This window comes from Ovis aries, chromosome 3, assembly GCF_016772045.2.
Source record: "Ovis aries strain OAR_USU_Benz2616 breed Rambouillet chromosome 3, ARS-UI_Ramb_v3.0, whole genome shotgun sequence".
NCBI lineage: Eukaryota > Metazoa > Chordata > Mammalia > Artiodactyla > Bovidae > Ovis > Ovis aries.
The window spans coordinates 100,458,383-100,482,008 of NC_056056.1; the positions used below are offsets into that span (position 1 = coordinate 100,458,383).

A 23,626-nucleotide genomic window follows, 5' to 3' on the forward strand; every position below is an offset into this window, starting at 1 on the left:
AGGATTCCCAGGGTCATCTTGCAGCTCTTCTCACGTTTTCTTTTCACACACACTGTGTCTGGAGAGGTGGGAGGTGAAGCGTCAGGTCAGCAAACCCTGGCCTCACTGCATTCTCTCTACACAGACTTTGTGTCCTGACACCTGTATTTGAACCATTTGCCTCTGCTCAGTCTCTCTCTCTCCCCTTTAATTTTGCAGATATTATGTATAATGGAGAAATGAATGAGAAAATTAAACTGTTATATCGGCTTCATATCCCTCCAGGTAAGAAATTCTAAGTAGAAAATTAGGCTCTGTTGTGCCTTGACCTGGATCAACTTTGAGCATGACCTTGAGGTTCTTCTTTTTTAAACATATTTAAACGAGGCAATAGACATTTCTAGTTTGGAGTGGCTGATGACAGGTTTGATGTACCGTGTTGTGTGGCCTGTGGCAGGGGTTCCCAAACCCAGGGGTGCATCAGAATCATCTGGGCAGCCTGTTGTAACACAGGATGCCTGGCCTACCCATTCTGATTCACTAGGTCTGAGGACCACACTTCGAGAACCAACAGCCTGTGGGATGTAGGGGAAAACAAACCCTGGTTGCCTCAATAGATGGTTATTGTAGCTTACTGTTTTGTTTTGTTTTGCATTGTGATAAAACTGGTATATAATATTGTATTTAGTTTCAGGTGTAAAACCTAATAGTTGGTCTTTGTATACACTACAAAGTGATCACCACAGTAAATCTCGTTACGATTTGTCACCATAAAATTGACCTCCTTCACCTGTTTTGCCTACCTCTCAAACGCTTTCTCCTCTGATAACCGTCTGACCTCTGTATCAAGGAGTTTTATTTGTTTGTTTCATTTTTTAGATGGCACATATGATAGAAATTGTATATTATTTGTCTTTCTCTGACTTATTTGGCTTAGCATAATGCCCTCAAGGTCCATCTATATTGTTGCAGATGGTAAGGTTTTCTTCCTTTTTCTGGCTGAGTAGTGTTCTACTGTGTGTATGTGTGCATGTGTGCGACTTTACTGAATTCATATATACCAGGAGTGTTTTGGTGGAACCTTTAAGGTTTTCTGCATATGGTATCATGTCATCTGCTTCCCTTGTGGCTTAGCTGGTGAAGAATCCGCCTGCAATGCGGGAGACCTGGGTTTGATCCCTGGGTTGGGAAGATCCCCTGGAGAAGGGAAAGGCTACCCACTCCAGTATTCTGGCCTGGAGATTCCATGGACTGTATAGTCTATGGGGTCGCAAAGAGTTGGACACGACTGAGCGGCTTTCACTTTCACTGAAGATTTTCTACGTATGGTGTCATGTCATCTACAGATAGTGACAGTTTCACTTCCTTCCCAACTGGATGCCTTTCGTTTCTTGTTCCTGCCTAGTTGTCTGACAAGCACTTCCAGTACTATGTGGGCAATAAAAGTGGGCAAAAGTAGGCATCATTGTTTCGTTCCTGATCTTAGAGGAAATGGCTTATAGCTTTTCACCATTGAGTATGGTGTTAGCTGTACTTGTTATATGGCCTTTATTACATTGAGATACATTTCCAAAATCACTGCAGATGGTGACTGTAGCCATGAAATGAAAAGACACTTGCTCCTTGGAAGGAAAGTTATGACCAACCTAGACAGCATATTAAAAAGCAGAGGCATTACTTTGCCAACAAAGGTCCGTCTAGTCAAAGCTATGGCTTTTCCATTAGTCATGTATGGATGTGAGAGTTGGACTATAAAGAAAGCTGAGCACCAAAGAATTGATGCTTTTGAACTGTGTTGTTGGAGAAGACATCTGAGAGTCCCTTGGACAGCAAGGAGATCAAACCAGTCCATCTTAAAGGAAATCAGTCCTGAATATTCACTGGAAGGACTGATGCTGAAGCTGAAACTCCAATACTTTGGCCACCTGATGCGAAGAGCTGACTCATTGGAAAAGACTCTGATGCTGAAGGTGGGAGGAGAAAGGGATGACAGAGGATGAGATGGTTGAATGGCATCACCAACTCAATGGACATGAGTTTGAGTAAGCTCCGGGAGTTGGTGATGGACAGGGAAGCCTGGCGTGCTGCAGTCCACGGAGTTGCAAAGAGTTGAACACGGCTGAGCAATTGAACTGAACATTTCCTAAATAACCCTTTAAGAATTTTTATCATAAATGTGTACTGAATTTTGTCATGCTTTTTCTGCATCTGTTGAGACAATCATACAATTTTTATCCTTGATTTTGTTAATGTGGTGGATTGGATCATGTTGATTTGTGGATGTTGATACATCCTTACGTTCCTGTAATCAATCCCATTTGATCATGGTATGTAATCCTTTTAATATATGTTTGAATTAGATATGCTCATACTTCGGGGTTTTTACATCTATTTTCATCAGGGATATGGGCCTATAATTTTTTTTTAATGGTATCCTTATTTGGTTTTGATATGGGGGTAATTCAGGCCTTTTCAAATGACTTTTGAACCATTCTCTCTTCAGTTTTTTTTCGAATTTGAGAAGTTTAGTTATTAAATCTTGAATGTTGGTAGAATTCACTAGTGAAACCATCTGGTCCTGGGATTTTGTTTGTTGTTGTTAAGTCACTCAGTCATGTCCGATCCTTTGTGACCCCATGGACTGTAGTGTGCCAGGCTTCCCTGTCCTTCATGATCTCCTGGAGTTTGCTCAAACTCATGTCTATCGAGTCAGTGGTGCCACCCAACCATTTCATCCTCTGTCGCCCCCTTCTCCTGCCTTCAATCTTTCCCAGCATCAGGGTCTTTTCCAATGAGTTGGCTCTTCCCAGCAGGTGGCCAAAGTATTGGAGCTTTAGCATCAACTGCTGACTCAATGTTCTTTTCTTCTTAAATTATTTCAATGGAGGATAATTTCTTTACAAGATTGTGAAGGGTTTTGCCATACTTCATGTACTATTGATCTGTTGAGGTCTTCTGTTCATGATTCAGTCTTGGAGGACTCTGTTTCTAGGAGTTTATCCTCTTCCTCTAGGTTATTCATTTTGTTGTGTAATTGTTCACATGAGTTTCTCACGACCTTTTGTCTGTGATGTCAGATGTAACTTCTCTTTCATTTCTGACTTTGAGCTCTCTTTTTCTTGGTAAGACTAGGTAAAGGTTTGTCAATTTTGTTGATCTTTTCCAAGAAACAGGTCTTACTTTTATTGACTTTTTCTAGTGTCTTTTTAATCTCTATTTCATTTATTGCTGTTCAGTTCAGTCCGGTTGCTCAGTTGTGTCCGAGTCTTTGCGACCCCATGAATCGCAGCACTCCAGGCCTCCTCGTCCATCACTAACTGGAGTTCACGCAAACTCGCGACCATCGAGTCCGTGATGCCATCCAGCCATCTCATCCTCTGTCGTCCCCTTCTCCTCCTGCCCCCAATCCCTCCCAGCATCAGAGTCTTTTCTAATGAGTCAACTCTTCACATGAGGTGGCCAAAGTACTGGAGTTTCAGCTTCAGCATCATTCCCTCCAAAGAACACTCAGGGCTGATCTCCTTCAGAATGGACTGGCTGGATCTCCTTGCACATTTCCATTAGAACTGCTTTTGCTATATCCTGTAGAATTTGAAGTGTTATATTTCCATTTTCATTTGTCTCAAGGTATTTTTAAAATTTTCTCCTTGATTTCTTTCTTGACCTACTTGTTTTTTAACCTCCACATAATTTGTGGTTTTTCCAGTTTGTTTGTTTGTTTGTTTGGTAATTCTAGTTTCATACTAATGGGGTTGGAAAAAATGCTTGGTATGATTTCAGTCTTCTTAAATTTATTGAAACTTGTTTTCTTGGAGAATGTTCCTTGTGTACGTGAGAATATGTATTCTGCTACTTTGGGATGGAATGTGTTGTATATACGTGTGGTTTAAGGCTGATGCTTCATTACTGATTTTCTGTCTCGATGTTCTATCCATCAATGTGAGTGAGGTCTTAAAGTCCCTGACTAGTGTGCTGTATTGCTGTCGATTTCTCCCTTTAGGTCTGTTAATATCTGCCTTATTTATTTCGGTGTGCCTCTCCTGGGTGCACCAGTGCTTACACGTTATATCTTCTTGTCGGATTGACCCCTTTCCAGCTTTTGTTTTAGTCTGTTTTTTGCAGGGACTGTCTTTTGCATTCCATCACTTTCAGCTTGTGGCCTACTGTCTGAGTGAGCCTTTTGTAGGCAGCATATGGATGAGTCCTGTTTTTTTCATCCATTCAGTCACTCTGTTTTTTAATTGGAGAATTTAGTCTGTCTACATTTAAAGTAATTACTGATAGACATGTACTTAGGGCTATCTTGTTAATTGCTTGTTGTAGTTCTTTTCCTTTTTTTCTCTTCCCTTGTGGTTTGATGACCTGTGGTGTTACATTTAGATGTCTGTCTCATCTTTTGTGTAGGTTTTTGCTGTGTGGTTATCACAAGTTTCACTATATGACAGCCTATAGATATAGATATAGATAGATATTTATACATAGATATATACAGATCTATACCAATCAGTTTTAAGTTGATAGCAATTTAAGTTTACACATATTCTAAGAATTATGTATTTTTACTCCCTCTTCCTACATTTTACTTTAGATGTGAAGTTTTACATATTTTTTTATGTCCTTTGGCCTATTATGCTTTACTTAATTGTACTACTTTTGTCTTTTAACCATTTTACTAACTTTGGAGGTGGTTGAGCAATCTTTATAGTGCTTTTATCAGTCAGATTTTGACTCTGCTATGTTTTCTTGTTGCTAGTTAGGGCTTTTTCTTTTTAGCTTAAAGAAGTCCATTTAACCTTTCTTATAAGGCTGGTTCATTGGTGGTAAAGGCCTTTATCTGTTGTTTTGAAATGGTTTATCTCCCCTTCAGTTCTGAATAATAACCTCGGTGGGTGGAATACTCTTGGTTGTGTTTTTTCCTTTTAGCACTTGGAAAGCATTGTGCCACTCTGGCCTGCAGTTTCTGCTGAAAAATCAGCTCACAGTCTTATCGGGGTTCCACTGTACATAACATTGTTTAACAGATAGAAGAGAAATATTCCGGATGATCTGATACCACATCAGGTGGTACAGGGATGAATAGTATTCTAGAAGATTACTAAACCTGGAGTTTTCATTGCAAAAAATTGATCTATATGTAGGTATTGGTCATTTTACCCAGCTGGTTGCACTAATTGCACTTCCAGAAGACAACTTCCTGGAAGAACATTAGATGCATTAGGAAGAAGCATCAAAACCAGCTAATGAGAATGATGTATTGGAATCGGTAAATGAAGACAAATGAATGAGGCATCGGAGGCTTCCTGTAAGAGAGCCTGTTGAGAGTGGAGCTGAGAGCGCAGGCTTTGTTGCCCCTGGGAGCTCCGGGATGCAGGGAATACATCGTCAGACTTGCGGCGCAGCTCCCAGAGGTGTCCCTGCGGCTCTGCATCCATGTGAAGGGATGTTTTCAAGATGTTGACTTAAGTGAAACTGGAGCTGCTTCAGGCTTTGTGTTCAGCTTTGGGTGAGGAAGTAGAGATTTCTTCCTGAGGTTGTTTACATGCAAGAGTGCATTTGCTATCCAAAAGAAGAGTTTTTTCAGGAGCTGAGTTGGGTAGCTCAGTGGTAAATCCTGCCAATGCAGGAGACATGGGTTCGATCCCTGATCCAGGAGGATCCTCATGCCTCAGAGCAACTAAGCCCCTGTGCCACAACTCTCGAGCCCGGGAACTGTGAACACCCATCCCACACGCCACAGCTACTGAAGGCCGTGCACCTGCAGCCTGTGCTCTGCAATGAGCGAAGCCACCACAGTGAGAAGCCCGTGTGCGGCCGAGTGCCTCGCCACAACCAGAGAAAAGCCTGTGCAGCAGCGAGGACCCAGCACAGCCAGAAACAAGTGTCTTTAAAAAGCTGAGTTAAAAAGGAAAATGTTACAGATGATTCCAACTATTATTCCAACTATCTTTATTAAAGATAGTTTTATTTTGCTGCGCTGCACATCGTGCCAGCTCTTAGTTCCCCGACTGGGGATCAGACCTGTACCCCTCTGTAGTGGAGGCACAGAGTCCTAACCACTGGACCAGGGACGTCTCAAAGGTAGTTATTTTAAAAAGGACTTAAAATGTTGAAAACCTGAGTGAACCTCGTTGAGAATTGGAAGAGCACATGAAACCATGAATGTGCATGGACAAAGTATGGATTCAAAGCAGAAACTCATCTTAGAAAAATATGAGGTTATAAACGCTCCATTAATGATGTTTTGTCAGTATTATAATTTGAATCCTCAAGCATATAGACTAAAACAGCAATATCTATGTAAATGAGAAGTTTATATCAATATCTATATAAATTTTTAAATACTTGATATGAAAAAATGTTGGCTGGATTGAAAATTCACTCATATTATGGGACTTCCCTGATCAAGGAACTGGATTCTGTGTGTTGCAACTAAGAGCAAAGATCCTGCACGTTGCACCTAAGACCCAGGGCAGCCAAATAAATAAATACTGAAAACAGAAAACCAAAATTCAGCCATATTATCAAAAAAACTCAGATTTGTTAGTAAGGGAGAATCATCATATGCTTGAAATAAAACAAAAACATTTGAACCATTCAAATTCTCAGTACTGGCAAGAAAGCAGTTTCCATCAAGTATAGCAAAATGCCATTTGCTTCTACCTTCTTGTCCATATAGTTTCTCAGTGATGGTGATAGTCCATTTGAAGAGGTTATTAGTTTAAAATCCTAATCAGGAATTGCATGGAGACATTTCAATATAATATTAGTATGGAAACTAATATTAAAAAGTCCTAAGCATGCTAAGATTTCAGTACCATTTGACCCATTTTGTTACTCGGCAAAATGTATTTTGTTCCATTGCCCTTGATTAAAGAATGCACCTTGGAAGTTCAAGTTCATTGACAGAATGGCTCCACTTTCTGTGCAGTACAACTGAAAATACACTAGATCTTTGCAAGGCGGCTATGCTCCCTGCTCTACCACCAACACTGACATACACTAAATCTTTGCATGACATTGTCTGCTTTGTCCAGAGTACCTGCAGATAAGACCCATAAGTACTGATATTAATATATATGGGAAGCCCATGTAGTTCAGTGGTAAAGAATCCACCTGCCAGTGCAGGAGATACAGGAGACCCAGGTTCAGTCTCTGGGTCAGGACGATTCCCTGGAGAAGGAAATGGCAACCTACTCCAGTATTCTTGCTTGAAAAATCCCATGGACAGAGAAGCCTGGGGGCTACTGTCCACAGGGTCACAAAGAGTTGGACATGACTTTAGTGCCTGAACAACAATGACTACTGATATAAAACCATAGATTTCATGGAATATTCACTGAGGATGACAACCTTAGTAGTATTATGGAATAGGAAATCATGTGTTTGAAATTACTATCAAGATACATGGCATGTGACAACTACTCTTTGTCTGAGAAAAAAGTTGTGGCACCCAGGTCACGTCCACCATATTGGTTCTTCACTTTTTGGTCAGCCTTTTCTTCTGGTTACACTAAGAAACAGTACTGAAGATAAAATCTATAATCTCCTGCCCTTGAGAGTGTGCTGATACGTCAGAATACCTGTTGGAACCCAAGGGACTGAAGGATCGTTACATCACTCTAAGGACCAGATTATTAATGGGCATGACCCAGTTGGCATACATGAAGAAGGCTTATCAGTTAACACGGAAATATGTGAACTAAATGATAACTCCAGTCATGAAAGATCAAGAGCTTCCCCCAGACACTGGAGATAGTCTGAAGACTCAGGTTCTGAAAATGGATGCTGTACTATGGAAACTTGCAAGGTCAACTTCTCACAGGATCCAGAAGTGATAGTTTACATCTGATAACTTGGGCAGTACTAATGCCAGCTGCATCAGAAACGATACCAGGCTCATTCAACTTGGTGACAGACAGCTGAGGCTAGATGTAAGTCTGGTCTTTGGATTGGGATCCTGAGTTGAAAATACCACTTGAAGGTTTTGAAAAATAAGAATAGTGTAGAATATAAACCTCCTAAGGAACCTTTTGTGTAAATAAAAGATTGCATTGAACATCTTATAATTTTATTTTTATTTCTTATTTATTACTGGCTGTGCTGAGTGTCATTGTTTTTGCTTGGGCTTTCTCTGGTTGTGGCAAGCAGGGGCTACTCTGTACTGCGGTGTCCCGGCTTCCATCTCAGTGGCTTCTCTTGTTGCAGAGCACTCAGGCTCTAGAGCACAGGCTCAGTAGTTGAGGCTCACGGGCTTAGTTGCTCCTCAGCACTTGGGGTCTTCCCAGATCAGGGATCGAGCTCGTGTCTCCTGCATTGGCAGGCAGAATCTTTACCACTGAGCCACCAGGGAAGCTCCTCCACTGAACTTTTTAAAAGAGGAAAGCTAGTTGCTTAAGACCCCTGATATTATGCAACTGTCAAGGAGCCACTAAGATTGGATTTGTGGTCCTAGTGAGTGTTCAGTATGTGTCACAGCTCAGGAGGTTTTCTGGATTATATATCTGGGACACAAGTTGGAGAGTCTGGTTGATCTTCCTATCCCACTGATGACTTGGGTATACTGGAATTCCTAATTGATCCAAACGTAAGTCTGTGCTGTTAGAAGTTGATTGCTGTTTCTAGGCACCATGTAGAGGTAGAGGGAGGTACTGTTTGGCTTTTTCAAGAAGAAAATATGATGGAAAGTGGTATTATAATTTAACTTTTTTTTTTTTTTGTATTGGTTGTTGTTCAGTTGCTCGGTTGTGTCCAGCTCTTTACGACTCCGTGGACTGCAGCACGCCAGGCTTCCCTGTCCTTCACTATCTCTTGCAGTTTCCTCAAACTCATGTCTGTTGAGTCAGTGATGCCATCCAAGCATCTCATCCTCTGTTGCCCCCTTTTCCTCCTGCCCTTAGTCTTTCCCACCATCAGCATCTTTTCAGTGAGTTAACTCTTTGCATCAGATGGTCAAAGTATTGGAGCTTCAGCATCAGTCAGTGAATATTCAGGGTTGATTTCCTTTAGGTTGACTGGTTTGATCTCCTTGCTATCTGAGGGACTCTCAAGAGTCTTCTCTAGCACCACAGTTCAAAACATTAATTCTCTGGCCCTCAGCCTTCTTTATGGTCCAACTCTCACATCCATACATGACTAATGGAAAAACTAGCTGTGACTACATGGACCTTCGTCAGCAAATGATGTCTCTGCCTTTTAATACACTGTCTAGGTTTGTCATAGCTTTCCTTCCAAGGAGTGTCGTTTAATTTCATGGCTGCAGTCACCCTCCGCAGTGATTTGGGAGCCCAAGAACATAAAGTCTCTCACTCTTTCCATCGTTTCCCCATCTATTTGCCATGAAGTGATGGGACCGGATGCCATGATCTTAGTTTTCTGAATGTTGAGTTTTAAGCCAGCTTTTTCACACTCCTCTTTCACCTTCATCAAGAGGCTCTTTAGTTCTTGTTTTCTTTCTGCTATTAGGGTCATCTGCATATCTGTGGTTATTGATATTTCTCCCCCAGCAATCTTGATTCCAGCTTGTGCTTCATCCAGCCTGGCATTTCGCATGATGTACTCTGCATATAAGTTAAATAAACAAGGTGGTAATAGACAGCCTTGACATATTCCTTCTCCAGTTTTGAATCAGTCTGTTGTTCCTGTCCAGTTCTAACTGTTGCTTCTTGCCTGCATACAGGTTTCTCAGGAGGCAGGTAACATGGTCTGGTATTCCCATCTCTAAGAATTTTCCACAGTTTGTTGTGATCTACACAGTCAAAGACTTTAGTGTAGTCAGTGAAGCAGAAATAGATGTTTTTCTGGAATTCTCTTACTTTTTCTATGATGCAATGGATGTTGGCAATGTTGGCATTTCCTCTGCCTTTTCTAAATCCAGCTTTTACATATGGAAGTTCTCAGTTCACATACAGTTGCAGCTTCACTTGAAGAATTTTGAGCATGACTTTGCTAGCGTGTGAGATGAGTGCAATTATGCAGTAGTTTGAACATTGTTTGGCAACGCCCTTCTTTGGGATTGGAATGAAAACTTACCTTTTCTAGTCCTGTGGCCACTACTAAGTTTACCAAATGCTGGCATATTGAGTGCAGCACTTTCACAGCATCACCTTTTAGGATTTGAAATAGCTATTTCAAATAGCTCAGGAATTCCATCTCCTCCACTAGCTTTGTTCATACTGATGCTTCCTAAGGCCCACTTGACTTCCCACTCCAGGATGTCTGGCTCCAGGTGAGTGACCACACCGTTGTGGTTATCTGGGTCATTAAGACCTTTTCTGACAGTTCTTCTGTGTATTCTTGCCACCTCTTAATCTTTTCTTCTTCTTCTTTTAGGTCCTTGCCATTTCTGTCCTTTATTGTGCCCACCTTTGCATGAAATGTTCCCTTGGTATCTCTAGTTTTCTTGAAGCGATCTCTAGCCTTTCCCATTCTACTGTTTTTTGTATTTCTTTGCATTGTTCACTTAGGCTTTATCTCTCCATGCTGTTCTTTGGAACTCTGCACTCAGGTGGGTGTCTTTCCCTTTCTCCTTTGTATTGGAGTATAGCCGGGTCACAATGTTGTGAGTTTCAGGTGGCCAGCAAAGGAACTCAGCCATACACATACATGTATCCACTCTCCCCTAAACTCCTTTCCCATCTAGGCTGCCACATGACATTGAGCGGAGCTCCTGCTGTGCTATACAGTAGGCCCTTGTTGGCTATCTATTTTAAATATAGCAGTGTGTGCATGTCCATCCCAAGCTCATTACCCCTTCCCCCCAGCAACCTTAAGTTCATTTGGAAAATGGTATTACTCTGATGACTGTAGTGGCAAGTGCACCTGAAGGCCAAACAGTGTTGAAAGCAGTCTGTGTCCTCTTCTGCCAGAGATAAGCAGCTTTCAGTGGAACTGGCGTTTTTCCCCCACAAGCATCCCATTCAGAAAGTGATGAGATAGTAGTGGTGATGACATTGTTGCAGGGAATGGGATTTGCCCTGACTAATGATAGTCCCTGCAGCCACAGGGAGACGTCTGTGCGGGTGTCTGTTGAAGCCATGCAGTTATCCACCCGTTACACAGACATCTGAGATCAGGAGTTTCAGATAACCAAATGCAAATCCTTCATCCGACTTTTAATTTGTGCAGAATGTGAAGTGAGACACAGTGAAAGCATTAATAGGATTGTCTCTTAATCCATGTATAGTGCCCAGCTGTGATTTACAGGTATACTGGAACGTCGAAACAAGATTACATTGATAGAAGTTCATAATTTCATTTTAAAAGGTTGAAAGAACATTTGAGGATTGTATAGACTCTGTGGACTGTTTTTCCTAACGCACTGTAGCTTACATTTCTGAAAGAGTAGATAACAGGATGAGCATCTTCCAGTGAGCTCCTAGCCTCCTCCACTGTCCCCTGGGGTCCAGATTGGGTCCAGCTGCTTAACGCCGGGATGGAGGGGAGAGAGGTTGTTGAGCACTGCTCTGAGGTTGGCTGGCCTTTTTTGGCTCCCTGTCACTGTTGATGCTTGACGTACCTCCTCTCTGGATACTCATGCACCTTGCAAATTAATCGCTCTGGGCTCCCGTGTTTGTGTATTAGTTCTTTTATAAGAGTATCCTCCTAGAGTGACTTTTGTACACATTTCTCCTGTCTGATATGCTGAGCTCTTTTGAGGGTAGGGATCTAGTATATGCTTGACATCCCAGTGCCTGTTACCTAGGAAGCAGTTTCTATGGTGACTGCCTCAAGTACAATCCAGTGTTTGTAATTTTCCTCCTGTTCAGTCTGAGTGGGCTTCCTTGATAGCTAGTTGGTCAAGAATCTGCCTGCAATGCAGGAGACCCCAGTTCGATTCCCGGGTTGGGAAGATCCACTGGAGAAGGGATAGGCTACCCACTCCAGTATTCTTGGGCTTCCCTTGTGGCTCAGCTGATAAAGAATCCGCCTGCAGTGTAGGAGAGCTGGGTTCAATCCCTGGGTTGGGAAGATCCCCTGGAGAAGGGAAAGGCTACCCAATCCAGTATTCTGGCCTGGAGAATCGTCCATGGGGTCACAAAGAGTTGGACACGACTGAGTGACTTTCACTTTCAGCCTGAGTGGATTCTCACATGAGCCACTGCGTAGAATATGTTTTGGGCAAAGTTGGAAAAAAGAAATGACTCAACAACTTTCGGGGGTAGGGGGTGGGTGGCGTCAGTGAATAAAGCCCAATGGAAAAAAGAACCCCAAGCATCCTCCACCTTTCAAACCCCAGAACCCTACTTTGCAAGCAGGAAGGAGGGTAGCTTATCAAGGCTGTGGTGCCATCTTGTGGCTATTTGTTGGATCACAACAGAATTTTGCCTTTTATTTATTCTCTGTGAATGGGTATTTTGAAGTTTCAACATTTAAAAAACGAGGATCCTTCATTTGCAGTCCCTTTTAGAATTTGCTTGGTAACAGCTTTATTGGTTTATAATCCACATACCATAGAACTGACTCACCGGATGTGTACAGTGTCTGATTTTTAGTGTACCCATTACAAACCATCATCACAATTTTAGCACATTTTTATCCCCCCTAAAAGAGCCTGCACCCTTAGTTACTGTCCCCAGCCCACACCGTTTCCCCCCTGCTTTCAGATGTCTGTTCTGGGCTTTTCCTGCACATGGAGTCACGCTGTATGCACCCTTGTGTCTGTCTGCCTGCTTTCAGTCAGTATGTCTTCAGGGCTCATCCATGGCTTGACATCAGTGCTTGCTCCTTTCAACAGCTGAATTGATGCTCTGCTGGGCTTGCCATCATTTGTCCATTTCAGCTGATGAATACTTGGCTGGGTTTGCTTGGGGCTTCCCTGATAGCTCAGTTGGTGAACGATCTGTGCTTTCTGGCTCTTTGGAACAAACACTGCTGTGAACATTAGTGTACAGGTTCTCAGTGAATGTTGTCATTTCCATTTGATGTTACCTAGGAGTGGAACTGGGTAGAAATGGCAAATTAATGACAATTTTTGATAACTACCAAACTATTTTCCAAAATGGTTATCCCATTTCATATTCACACCAGCAGTGTATTACAGTTCTGATATAATTGGAGTTTTGTATATTTCCAGAAAACTTGTAACAGGCTTTGAATTCAGGAAAGCTTTTTTCAGTTTTTGCTAGAAGTTATTTAAGTATACCATGATGTGCTAATTACTGAAAAAAAGAAGTTTAAAGCAATTACCCAGTATTACATCATCGAGGTGTTATTTCTAGAATTTTTGTGTATGTATATCCATACTTATAATTTGAAAATATCAACTTTTAACCACATGGACATCTTTCTAGGTCAGTATTGGCAGTGTCTTATGAATTTGTGTCGCTGCAGTACCTGCAGACATCAGGGAAAAGACATGATGAGTGTGTCAGATGCTTTTGACTCCTTGGTGTACACAGGGCTCAGACCAGGGAGGTCCCTGCAGCCCTCAGACTGAAGGCTTCTAGCTTAGCCTTTGGTTTTCTTAAAAAGTAAAATTACTGTTAGTTTTGGTTAAGACACAATAATTTTTCCAATTAATTTTAAAAAATTTACTTTTTAAAAAGCACTCACTGAAAATGACCGAGACAGCCAGTCACCACTGAAGAATCCTCTGTTGTCAACGTCAAGACCCCTGGTTTTCGGCAAGTCCAATGGTACGTACCTCTTTTCGTTCTGATCAGGCACACCACTGCAGTCTTTAAGAATGGATTTCACAGCTATTCTTAGAAGCAGACGGTCTCTTCCTCTCCCTCCTAGGAGCAAATACTGAGACCACTGCTTCAGAGGCCAGAACCTTCCAAGGTGCAGTGTACTGAGTGACTGCCCTCAATCCTCCCGTGTTTACTCCTTTAATGTTGCAGGGGTCACTCAGTATCATCATCTATTTGTGGCCACTTTTTATACAAGACCTTTGTACAAGATTGATCTCTGCTTTTCAGTTTGTATGTGGTATTTGCTTAGTGGAGTCCCTCATCCCCTCACCATTCCTTTCCATTTTCCTTTTGTCTTCATGGAATTTACTTCAGTTCAGTACAGTTCAGTTGCTCACTCGTGTCTGACTCCCTGCAATCCCACGGACTACAGCATGCCAGGCCTCCCTGTCCATCAGCAACTCCCAGAGCTTACTCAGACTCATGTGTTGGTGATGCATCCAACCATCTCCCTTTCGTTCCTTTCTCCTCCCACCTTCAGTTTTTCCCAGCATCAGGGTCTTTTCCAATGAGTTGGTTCTTCACATCAGGTGGCTAAAGTATTGGAGTTTCAGCTTCAGCATCAGCCCTTCCACTGAATATTCAGGACTGATTTCCTTTAGGATTGACTAGTTGCATCTCCTTGCAGTCGAAGATACTCAAGAGTCTTCTCCAGTACCACAGTTCAAAACATCAATTCTTCGGCGCTCAGCTTTCTTTCTAGTTCAGCTCTCACATCACTACTGGAAAAACCGTATCTGTGACTAGACAGACCTTTATTGGCAAAGTAGTGTCTCTGCTTTTTAATAAGCTGTCTAAGTTAGTCATAGCTTTTCTTCCAAGGAGCAAGTGTCTTTTAATTTCATGGTGCAATCACCATCTGCAGTGATTTTGGAGCCCAAGAAAATAAAGTCTTTCACTGTTTCCATTGTATCCCCATCTATTTGCCATGAAGTGATGGGACCAGATGCCATGATCTTAATTTTTTGAATGTTGAGTTTTAAGCCAGCTTTTTCACTCTCCTTTCATCAAGAGGCACTTTAGTTCTTGCTTTCTGCCATTAGGGTGGTGTCATCTGCATATCTGAGGTTACTGATATTTCTCCCAGCAATCTTCATTCCAGCCTGTGCTTCATCCAGCCTGGCATTTTGTATGATGTACTCTGCATATAGATTAAATAAGCAGGGTGACAACATATGGCCTAGACATACTCCTTTCCCAATTTGGAACCAGTGTGTTGTTCCATGCCAACTGTTGCTTCCTGACCTGTATACATATTTCTTAGGAGGCAGGTCATGTGGTCTGATATTCCCATCTCTAAGAGTTTTCCAGTTTGTTGTGATCCAGTGAAAGGCTTTGGTGTAGTCAGTAAAGCAAAAGTAGCTGTTTTTCTGGAACTCCTGCATTTTCAGTGATCCAACAGATCTTGGCAATTTGATCTCTAGTTCTCCTGCCTTTTCTAAATCCAGTTTGAACATCTGAAATTTCATGTGCAGTTGAAGCCTGGCATGGAGAATTTTGAGCATTACTTAGCTAGCACATGAGATGGGTGCAATTGTGCAATAGTTTGAGCATTCTTTGGCATTGCCTTTCTTTGGGATTGGAATGAAAACTGACCTTTTCTAGTCTTGTGGCCACTACCAAGTTTTCCAAATTTGCTGGCATATTGAGTGCAGCACTTTCACAGCATCATCATTTAGGATCTGAAATAGCTCAACTGGAATTCAATCCCCTCCACTAGCTTTGCTCGTAGTGATGCTTCCTAAGGCCCACTTGAATTCGCATCCAGGATGTCTGGCTCCAGGTGAGTGATCACACCATCGTGGTTATCTGGGTTGTGAAGTCTAGTTATTCCGTGTATTCTTGCCACCTCTTCTTAGTATCTTCTTCTCCTGTTATATGTGTACCATTTCCGCCCTTTATTGTGCTCATCTTTGCGTGAAATGTTCCCTTAGTATCTCAATTTTTTAGACTGAAATCTATATTCTTTCCTTTGTCTCAAGGTGATACAATTGATTATCAGAAACAGCTGAAGCAGATGATTAAAGATTTGGCAAAAGAGAAAGACAAAACTGAGAAAGAGTTGCCCAAAATGAGCCAGGTATGGACTTTATTCAGTGCAGAGAATTTACTGCTTTACCAAGTGATATGTTCAGTGGTAAGCTTTTTAATTAAGCCTTACCTCCTAAGCTGTAATCAAAGGATCTTTAAGACATTTTAAATATTGTGACATTTAAATAGGAAATATTTAAATTGTGATCCATTCAGCTATTCAAATGTTGACCACTCTTCAGAACAGGATGCTAGCACACATTTCATATCCTCAGAGTTTCTGTATCAAATTCATTTACCAGGTTGTAATGCATATTCATTCCCTGGAGCACTAGAAGCTATTTGGGAGACTGTGGACACAGAATTTTTCATATAAAAACTGTCGTTTCTTGAAAATCGCTGACTACATATTACAGTGTACTGATATGGCTTCAAATTGAAAACCTCCCTTTATTATAGGACTTAAATCCCTCTGGTACTCCTGTGAGACCCCAGGAGTGGGATTTTAGCAATTTTCTTTTTGATCATGAAACATTGTTGCTCCACTGAGTGGCTTTCAAACATTCATTCTACTCTCTGGATGTAATGTTAAATTTCAGTGTGTCAGTTGTACCTCCAGTTATCATGGATATTCCTTTTGAACCTTAAATGCTAAATTAGTAGCTCAAACCATTTTCCTGTTCCTAGTGACCCTGAAGCTGAGTTCCACCTCTACTGTGACATAAAGACTCTCAATTTGGGCAGGAGTGTGTGTAGCCTGAGTGTACAAGCCATCACTGTTGGTATTTTCACCAGATTAACAAGTCTAATAAGATTATTTCAGTCCTAACATTTAGGCTGTTTCCAACCTTTTTCTGCTAAAACCCCTAGCCTTCGCATCCTCATAAAACACATCTCTACGCAGAGCTTCTGAATATATTCTCACAAGTTGTTTTCCTGGGTTGAAGGGTATAACATTTTTAAACCTGCTGTAAAGACACCTTAAGTCTACACGGTGTGTGGAAATCCCCTGGACTTGGTGAGTCTTCAAGGGCCAAGAATAGCTCTTATTTTCTGCTTCAAGAAGTACTATGTACTTTGATCAGAGAACCACGTGTAAATTTTTAAAACAAAAAACATGTTGTTATATTCAGACTTTTCCCCCCTCGCATTTCCAGAGAGAGTTTATCCAGTTCTGTAAGACTTTGTACAGTATGTTCCACGAAGACCCGGAAGAGAATGACCTGTACCAAGCCATCGCCACAGTAACCACGCTGCTGCTGCAGATCGGGGAGGTGGGCCAGCGTGGCAGCAGCTCTGGGAGCAGCTCCCAGGAAGGCGGGGAGGAGCTGCAGGCCTCGGCTCCTTCCCCCTCTTCGGAGCAGGACTTGGTGTTTGCGGACAGTGACGCAGGGCAGAGTCCTCGGGAGCCCCCGGCACTTCCTGAGGAGGCCCAAGGGGACTGGACCGTCTCCCTTGAACATATTTTAGCCTCACTTCTGACGGAACAGCCACTAGTCAACTTTTTTGAAAAGCCACTGGACATTAAATCCAAACTTGAAAACGCCAAGCTCAATCAGTACAGCCTCAAGACTTGTGAAATGAGCCGCCAGTCACAGCCTGAGCTCAAGCTGAGCAGCCCGTAGGACAGCGGTTGGCTGAGACCCATCTCCATACCAAAGCAGAGACCAGGTCCCTGGGTGTGGTGAGCCCGGGAAGCCAGGTTTGTCTAGCTCACCGTGAGACTTTACAAGCTGGGCACACACTGTGTCTGGGGGGGGCGGGTCATTGATGCAACACCCAGCATTGGTTTAGACACTGTCAGTGCTAGAGCTAGTGTTCTGTTCGCAGCTGGAAGCTAAAAAAGTGAGAGATGTGTGATACTAACCAAGTTGAGAGAAGCCCAAGCACTCATCCTTCACTTGAACTGGAGGGACAGAGTTCACTTTTAAGATTTGAGAGCCACTATCTGTGCAATTGTATTTGGCTTTTTTTGCACTAATTTTGTTTCAATGCTGGTAATTGAAACCATGTTAATGTATTTGGTTGTATTCACTTTGTGGTCCTTCCAAAAAATGTGTACAAACCACGCTTTCAATGTTGGCCTCCAAGTTTTTTAAAAAACAAAGTTTTTTACTGACTTGGTTTGTGTCTGTATCTTATTCAGTGTCTAAGGTTTGGACTGCTGCATACCTGGAGACCTGCCCCCCGGCAATGATGTTCACAGCATACACTCCAGGTAGCCTCCAACCCCACTACCACCATCAATGGGGTTTCAAAAGGGCACCTCTTTATGCCATTTAATCCACATCAGTGATGAAACATAATCCCCACAACACCTTGGTTTTGGGCTAAATTTAACCTAACGTTTGTTTGTCCTTTTAAGAAAGGTTACCTCTGACCTTTAGCTACATGTGGAAATGGCAACCCACTCCAGTATTCTTGCCTGGAACATTCCATGCACAGAGGAGCCCAGTGGGGTCGCAAGTAGACAGGACTGAACAACTGAGCACAAATCAGAAGTAAAAACACCCCATCGGATTACCAAATAATTGAGCTAAAAACGACAAACTGTACCTCTTTCATTAAATCTAAGACCCTCAAAAGCCTACCAGTTTAGTCTTTTAAAACTGCTGGGAGAAGGGGCCCAGGCATGGCAGCTGGAACATGCTCTCCAGATGACCCTGTAACTGGGAAATGCTTTAAGATACACAAACCTACTTTACCTCCAACTAGAAAAGGAAAATCAAGATGCGAAGGCAGTTCAATAATTTTATTCGACCATCAGCAATTAGTTCTCATCCACATTGACTGTCTGTAGATCTGCAAAAGAAGCGACAGCTGGTCACCTTCCACACACACACACACACCCCCCCATCCCACGCTCACACAAGAACCTTTTCTGCAAGGGCTTAGGCAAGGATTATTCTGAATGACCTTTCCCAACCCAGATACAGATGTGTTCTGTATCCTTTTGCATTTTCCCAAAAAAAGGTTTACTGACTATGCCTCTTACTTACATCCCTACTTTGCTAAACGAATGAACTCAGGTTCTAACAGGGCCAAGGATTTAAAAAATGAAGTAGACCTTACTTTTGAAAGTGGTGACGGGCACGTAGGTAACCAAAGTATAGAGCTTGTTTGGCGAGTCTTCATCTTCATTACGTTTTCTGGACAACCGCACACGGATCCGGTATGGGACATTCCTGAAAAAAAGAAAACACGGGTGTCTTGGGATGTGGAGGTGGAAATGGCAACCCAATACCAGAATACTCCAGTAATCTTGCTTGGAGAATCCCATGGACAGAGGAACCTGGCAAGGGTCCATGGGGTCTCACAAAGTTTGACATGATTGAGCATGCTTGGGATGTACCTGTCTCAGCTGGCAGCCACCACTGCCAAGCAGTGACCTCAGCAAAATGTCATAAATGTTGGCTATGGGAGCTACGTTAAATCCCAAGCAGCACTAGGTGAACACGTCCGACTGTTAAATGTTCAGTTTCCCGGCCTCACGCACACAATCCTCCTCCTAGCTCACCAACCTCCTCAGCAGCATCACAGCTGACTGCACCCACTCTTTTGTTGACCTGAAACTTTTCTCAGTTCATGGAACACCCCTCTCCCCATCTCAAGGGAGCCCACAGACAGCTCCTTCATGAGACAATCCCCACCACGACAGCCCACTGCAGGGCTAAAGCTCAGGTCCCTGTCTCTGCATCCAACCCCAGTGTTAAAAAGACCACCCAGATGCAGACAGTGCCCCCACCCTGCTTGTCTCAAACCCTCCGGCCCCACTTCTACCCTGCCCCCTTAACTGTGCTTTACAGTAACCCCCAAATCTGCCTACAAGCAGGACTTTGCAGCCTGAGCGCCGCTGAGGCCTGGCCGCACCATTTCTCGTGTGTGTTGTGTGTGGCTGGCCACTCTGCACTGTGTAACTGCTAGGAGTCTCTGGCCTGTAGCCCACCCCCACCGTGGACACTGCTCTTCGGCCTAGAGAAAGCCAGACTCCACACCATGACCTACACGGTCTGTCTGCTGCCCAAGTCCATCCTCAAATCACACTGTCTACCCCACTTTAACCAACCGTGTTCCCAGGTCACGTTTGTTCTCTGTGTGTGATGCACTTACCTGATCCGCACACTGCTGACTCCTCCAGGTCTCAGTAACACCAGGTTAGAAGGCCTCCCCACAGATGCTACCCTACTTACTCCCTGAGCCACGGCTACGTCATCTTTTTCTCATACATCGTGTGTGTTAGCTCAGTGGAATGGTGAAATCTGTCTCACACCCAGACAACTCAGTACCTGATTCCTTTGGCCCAGACGGCTTTGTTGAGCCTGGTGTCGATGCGCACATCCGGGGTTCCCATCTCCTTCATGGCAAACTTCCGGATTTCTTTGAGTGCCCTCGGGGCACGCTTCTTGAAACCCCTGAGATTCAAAAGTAAGTAAATGAAATGAGTACAAAATTAAACATACAATACAGCGAGTTTTCATAAAACAAATCTAAACTAAACCTCTAACAACACAGGAGCAATCCTTCACCACCACGTCATGCCTGCCAGTTACACAATCGTAATCTTCTATGCACAGTCTACTTCCAGTAATGCAGAACAAGGGCTCTATGATCCTTAAAAGATGCTAATATATACACTGGACAACACTTTCTCTTTTTCTGACAAAGCAAAAATATCCTCAAGCTCTGATACCATCTGCCACAGAGATTAGAGGTTAGAATATGCTTGAACACAAAGCACACAGCACTGAAGTAAACACTATGTCATCAGGTTTCAGCAATCACACAATACTAACTTAAAGGTCCCTTATTAATTTGGTCTATGATTAAAGACAAGGGGTTTGAGATGGACCGATTTCCTCTCAAAAAACAAAAGGCCAACAGTTAACGCTTCGGATTTCTCAGCATGTATCAGGCACTATTAACCTGTTGTTTAGATAAGGAGACATAAATTCCTTGCTGCTGCTGCTGCTAAGTCACTTCAGTCGTGTCCGACTCTGCGCGACCCCATAGACGGCAGCCCACCAGGCTCCCCCATCCCTGGGATTCTCCAGGCAAGAACGCTGGAGTGGGTTGCCATTTCCTTCTCCAATGCTTGAATTTCATGCTTTCAGTTAAATACAAAATGTGAGAAAGCAGAACTCTATTAATGGCTGAAATGATCAAGCAGTTGGTTAAGTGAAGGCTATTCCAAGTAGGGGCAGAGACCAAAAGTTAAACAGACTGTGAATGTCAGAAGAGCCATATCAGTTACCATATCCAGCACCTCCCCAGCCTCCTTGAACCCATCAAACAAGCTAGCTTCCTTCACTTAAATATTTAACCACCCAGAAAAAAAATGCTACAAAGAAAAAACCAGAGAAAGGAGAGGAATAAGGAAGGGGACTGCATGTTTAAGATGGCCACAGACACTGAAGTCAAGATCCAAAGATGACGGTGCCTGTTTAGCTACCTGTGAGAAAAAGCATTATGGGGGTGGGTAAGACTAAGCTCAAACGGCTGCCCTGAATCAAATACTTGCCAGCTCTGATTAAGTAAGTAGCCAACCCATGTAGAATCATAGCAGAACTCTGGCCTCTTAAGATGGTAAGATGGGAAGCCAATGGAGGCCCAGGTGTTTGGAGTGGAGGGAACCAGGAGTCCATCAAGGAAGCAGTTCTTGTTTTCTTGGTGGTGGGACCAGTGTACTCAGGCTGAGGAAGGCAGACCCAAGAGGACATGCTCACTTGCCAACAAAAAGGGAAGGCTGCAGGGAACCTGGAAAGTGTGTGGGGGCAGCATGGACACAGGGAGTTTGGCTCAGGGTTATGTAAAATTTGAAATGCCTGTTAAAAACTGTATGCATCTTAACAGCAGCTGGACATAAGAGGCCCTAAAACTAACTGCTATTACCAAGCACAGTTAGAGAAGGGCTGAGTCCTGGACTCAATACTAAGAGGATGGGATGTGAGGAGAAACAGAGATCAGCTGCAGAGGCAAGAAAAACACAAGAATGTGAAATCCTAGGTGGTAAAATGAACGAACAAAGAACTGCCAATTGTTGCCCATCAGGAACTAAAAACCCATTCATTCAGTACTGTGAAGGTCTTCACTTAGGGCTTTTGTAACAAAAATGCCTGAAAAACTCATCCACCTGCAATGGCTCACACCCACTCTTCTAAGGCCTGGTTAACTTGTGTGGCCTGTAAAACATCACCCTAGGACTCACTCTTCACCCTTTTCCCTCTGGTTGCTTGTCTACCTCCTCCTCCTAAGCTAGGAGGGCAGGATCTTTCGGTTTCCTGTTGAACCCACAGACCCCAACACACACTTACGTGCTCAATGTGCTCCCCACATGAATCCACCACGCCCCAAATGGAAAGACTCCACATACACAATACTGCCTAGCTCACACATGATCAACACCTGGCCTGGAGTGCCAGGCCACATGTAGGGGTCACTGCCACGTGTAGGTCCCTCACAAAATCAGCTGTCCAGATACAGCAGAGACCGACCAAGCCAGTCAAGAAATTTTTGCAGGGCAACGTTTGCTGTTAAAAAAAACTCCCAACAGCAGCATTCAAGAAAAGATGCAGTCTCCAGTATCACTAGTCAGCACCATGTGCAGAAAAGGGAAGAAAGGCACTACCACCAAACCTCCAGAGATCACCACCAAGAACCTGGACGTTGGAAATCACCCCCAATATTCCTGTGGATCGCCAATGCACAACCTCCAGGTGTCCTCCCAGCAAACAACTCCACCAACACATCCTTTCCTGGTCTCTACAACGGTTTCATTCCCAGTATTACGACTTTCCCAGTATCAGTACCCATCTGTGTGGGTCAGGGAACTAAAGAAACCGCATCACAGCGTTCATGTTCTTGGCCGGTCCGGCTTCAATTAACTAGTGAACCTGACTACAAAGACCTAGACACATCAGCGTTCCCTCCTGCACAACCCTCAGACCTGCCAGGGTTTTATTCAACGACAGAGCAACGAGTGGACTGGTTTCATCACCTCCGTATCTCCCCAAATTGGCTCTCCCAGAAACCTCACCGTTCTATCTCCCGTTTCTAGGTATCAACCTCGGAGGCATTTCCCTTTAAATCCTATAAAGCTTAAACAGGGTCCATGGAAACAGACTTGAGCTTTCGCAGCATTAATGCGTAATTTCTGGCCCACCCAGCCTTCAAGCTAGACAGACTCAGGGGCCACCAGACCGTGATTTCGGGAGCCCCCAACAGCAGGGGCAGCGGCAGGCCGCAGGGGTACTCACACTCCATGGATGCGCTTGTGAATGTTGATGGTGTATTCTCTTGTCACCACCTCGTTGATGGCGGACCGGCCCTTCTTCTTCTCGCCGCCCTTCTTTGCGGGAGCCATCTAAACAAACCCAGGCGACAAAGCAGCTCAGGGCGAGTGCGTCAAACCTGTGAAGCCCTCCCTCCCGGCCCGGCCTCACGCAGCCGCCCTCGGTACGGTTTCCGGGGACAGAAGGTCCGGCCAGGTCCCTGAAGCCCCAGGTCTGGGTAGACACAAGTCGGCTACCCCGCGGCCCAAGTATCCGTATCCCTTAGGTGCCCCCGCCCCGGAAACCCTTGCAGCTCGGGTTCCCTCAAGCCTGGCCGCTCTCTCTCAGGCTCAGGGAGCCCTTAAATGCAGCGCAGATTCCCGTGCGCCGGGGACGCGGGGTCCCAGGCCAGCTCAGGACAGAGCCTGCCGGCCTGGTCAGCACAATCCAGGTAGAGGATGGCGCCGGATTACTACTGACAAAACTCCACAGCCATACTCACCCTGCAGGGCCGGGGTCGGAAAGGAAGAGCGCGAGGAATTGTGGGAGAAGGAAAGCAGCCTCGCAAGTACAACTTCCGGGTTACCTGGAGGCGGGGGAAGGAAGAGGTGCTGCTGTGACGCAAGCAGCGCGCGCCGTGGGGAAAAGGGCGTGAAG

The 23,626-nt window shown here is 43.8% G+C and overlaps 2 protein-coding genes across 4 annotated transcripts in view; one reads left to right on the top strand and one right to left on the bottom strand.

The window, feature by feature from the left end:
- The window catches only part of TBC1D8 (TBC1 domain family member 8), a 138,250-nt gene extending 120,430 nt beyond the window's left edge, over positions 1-17,820 (top strand). For all 3 annotated transcript variants that reach the window (XM_027967055.2, XM_015094488.3, XM_042246412.1), the window contains 4 exons: positions 199-264; positions 13,524-13,613; positions 15,653-15,750; positions 16,859-17,820. In XM_027967055.2, the coding sequence (XP_027822856.1) occupies positions 199-264; positions 13,524-13,613; positions 15,653-15,750; positions 16,859-17,326 (722 nt within the window). In that variant the 3' untranslated portion in view covers positions 17,327-17,820. The remainder of the gene's footprint in view (positions 1-198; positions 265-13,523; positions 13,614-15,652; positions 15,751-16,858) is intronic.
- Positions 17,821-18,438: 618 nt separating this feature from the next.
- Positions 18,439-23,498, bottom strand: RPL31 (ribosomal protein L31). Its single transcript, XM_004006129.4, has 5 exons — positions 23,472-23,498; positions 22,955-23,061; positions 19,988-20,113; positions 18,774-18,886; positions 18,439-18,503 (listed from the first exon to the last, which is right to left on the bottom strand). Exons 2-5 carry the CDS (start codon positions 23,059-23,061, stop codon positions 18,472-18,474), a joined length of 378 nt encoding a protein of 125 aa, XP_004006178.1. The 5' UTR covers positions 23,472-23,498; the 3' UTR covers positions 18,439-18,471.
- Positions 23,499-23,626: the final 128 nt, after the last annotated feature.

Coding starts and splice junctions, on each gene's coding strand:
- RPL31 (XM_004006129.4), bottom strand. CDS start 23,061: ATGGCTCCCGCAAAGAAGGGCGGCGAGAAGAAGAAGGGCCGGTCCGCC. Junction 18,887..19,987: donor GTCTGGGCCAAAGGAATCAG/GTACTGAGTTGT, acceptor TCTTTTTTTCAG/GAATGTCCCATACCGGATCC. Junction 18,504..18,773: donor GCCCGTCACCACTTTCAAAA/GTAAGGTCTACT, acceptor CTTCTTTTGCAG/ATCTACAGACAGTCAATGTG.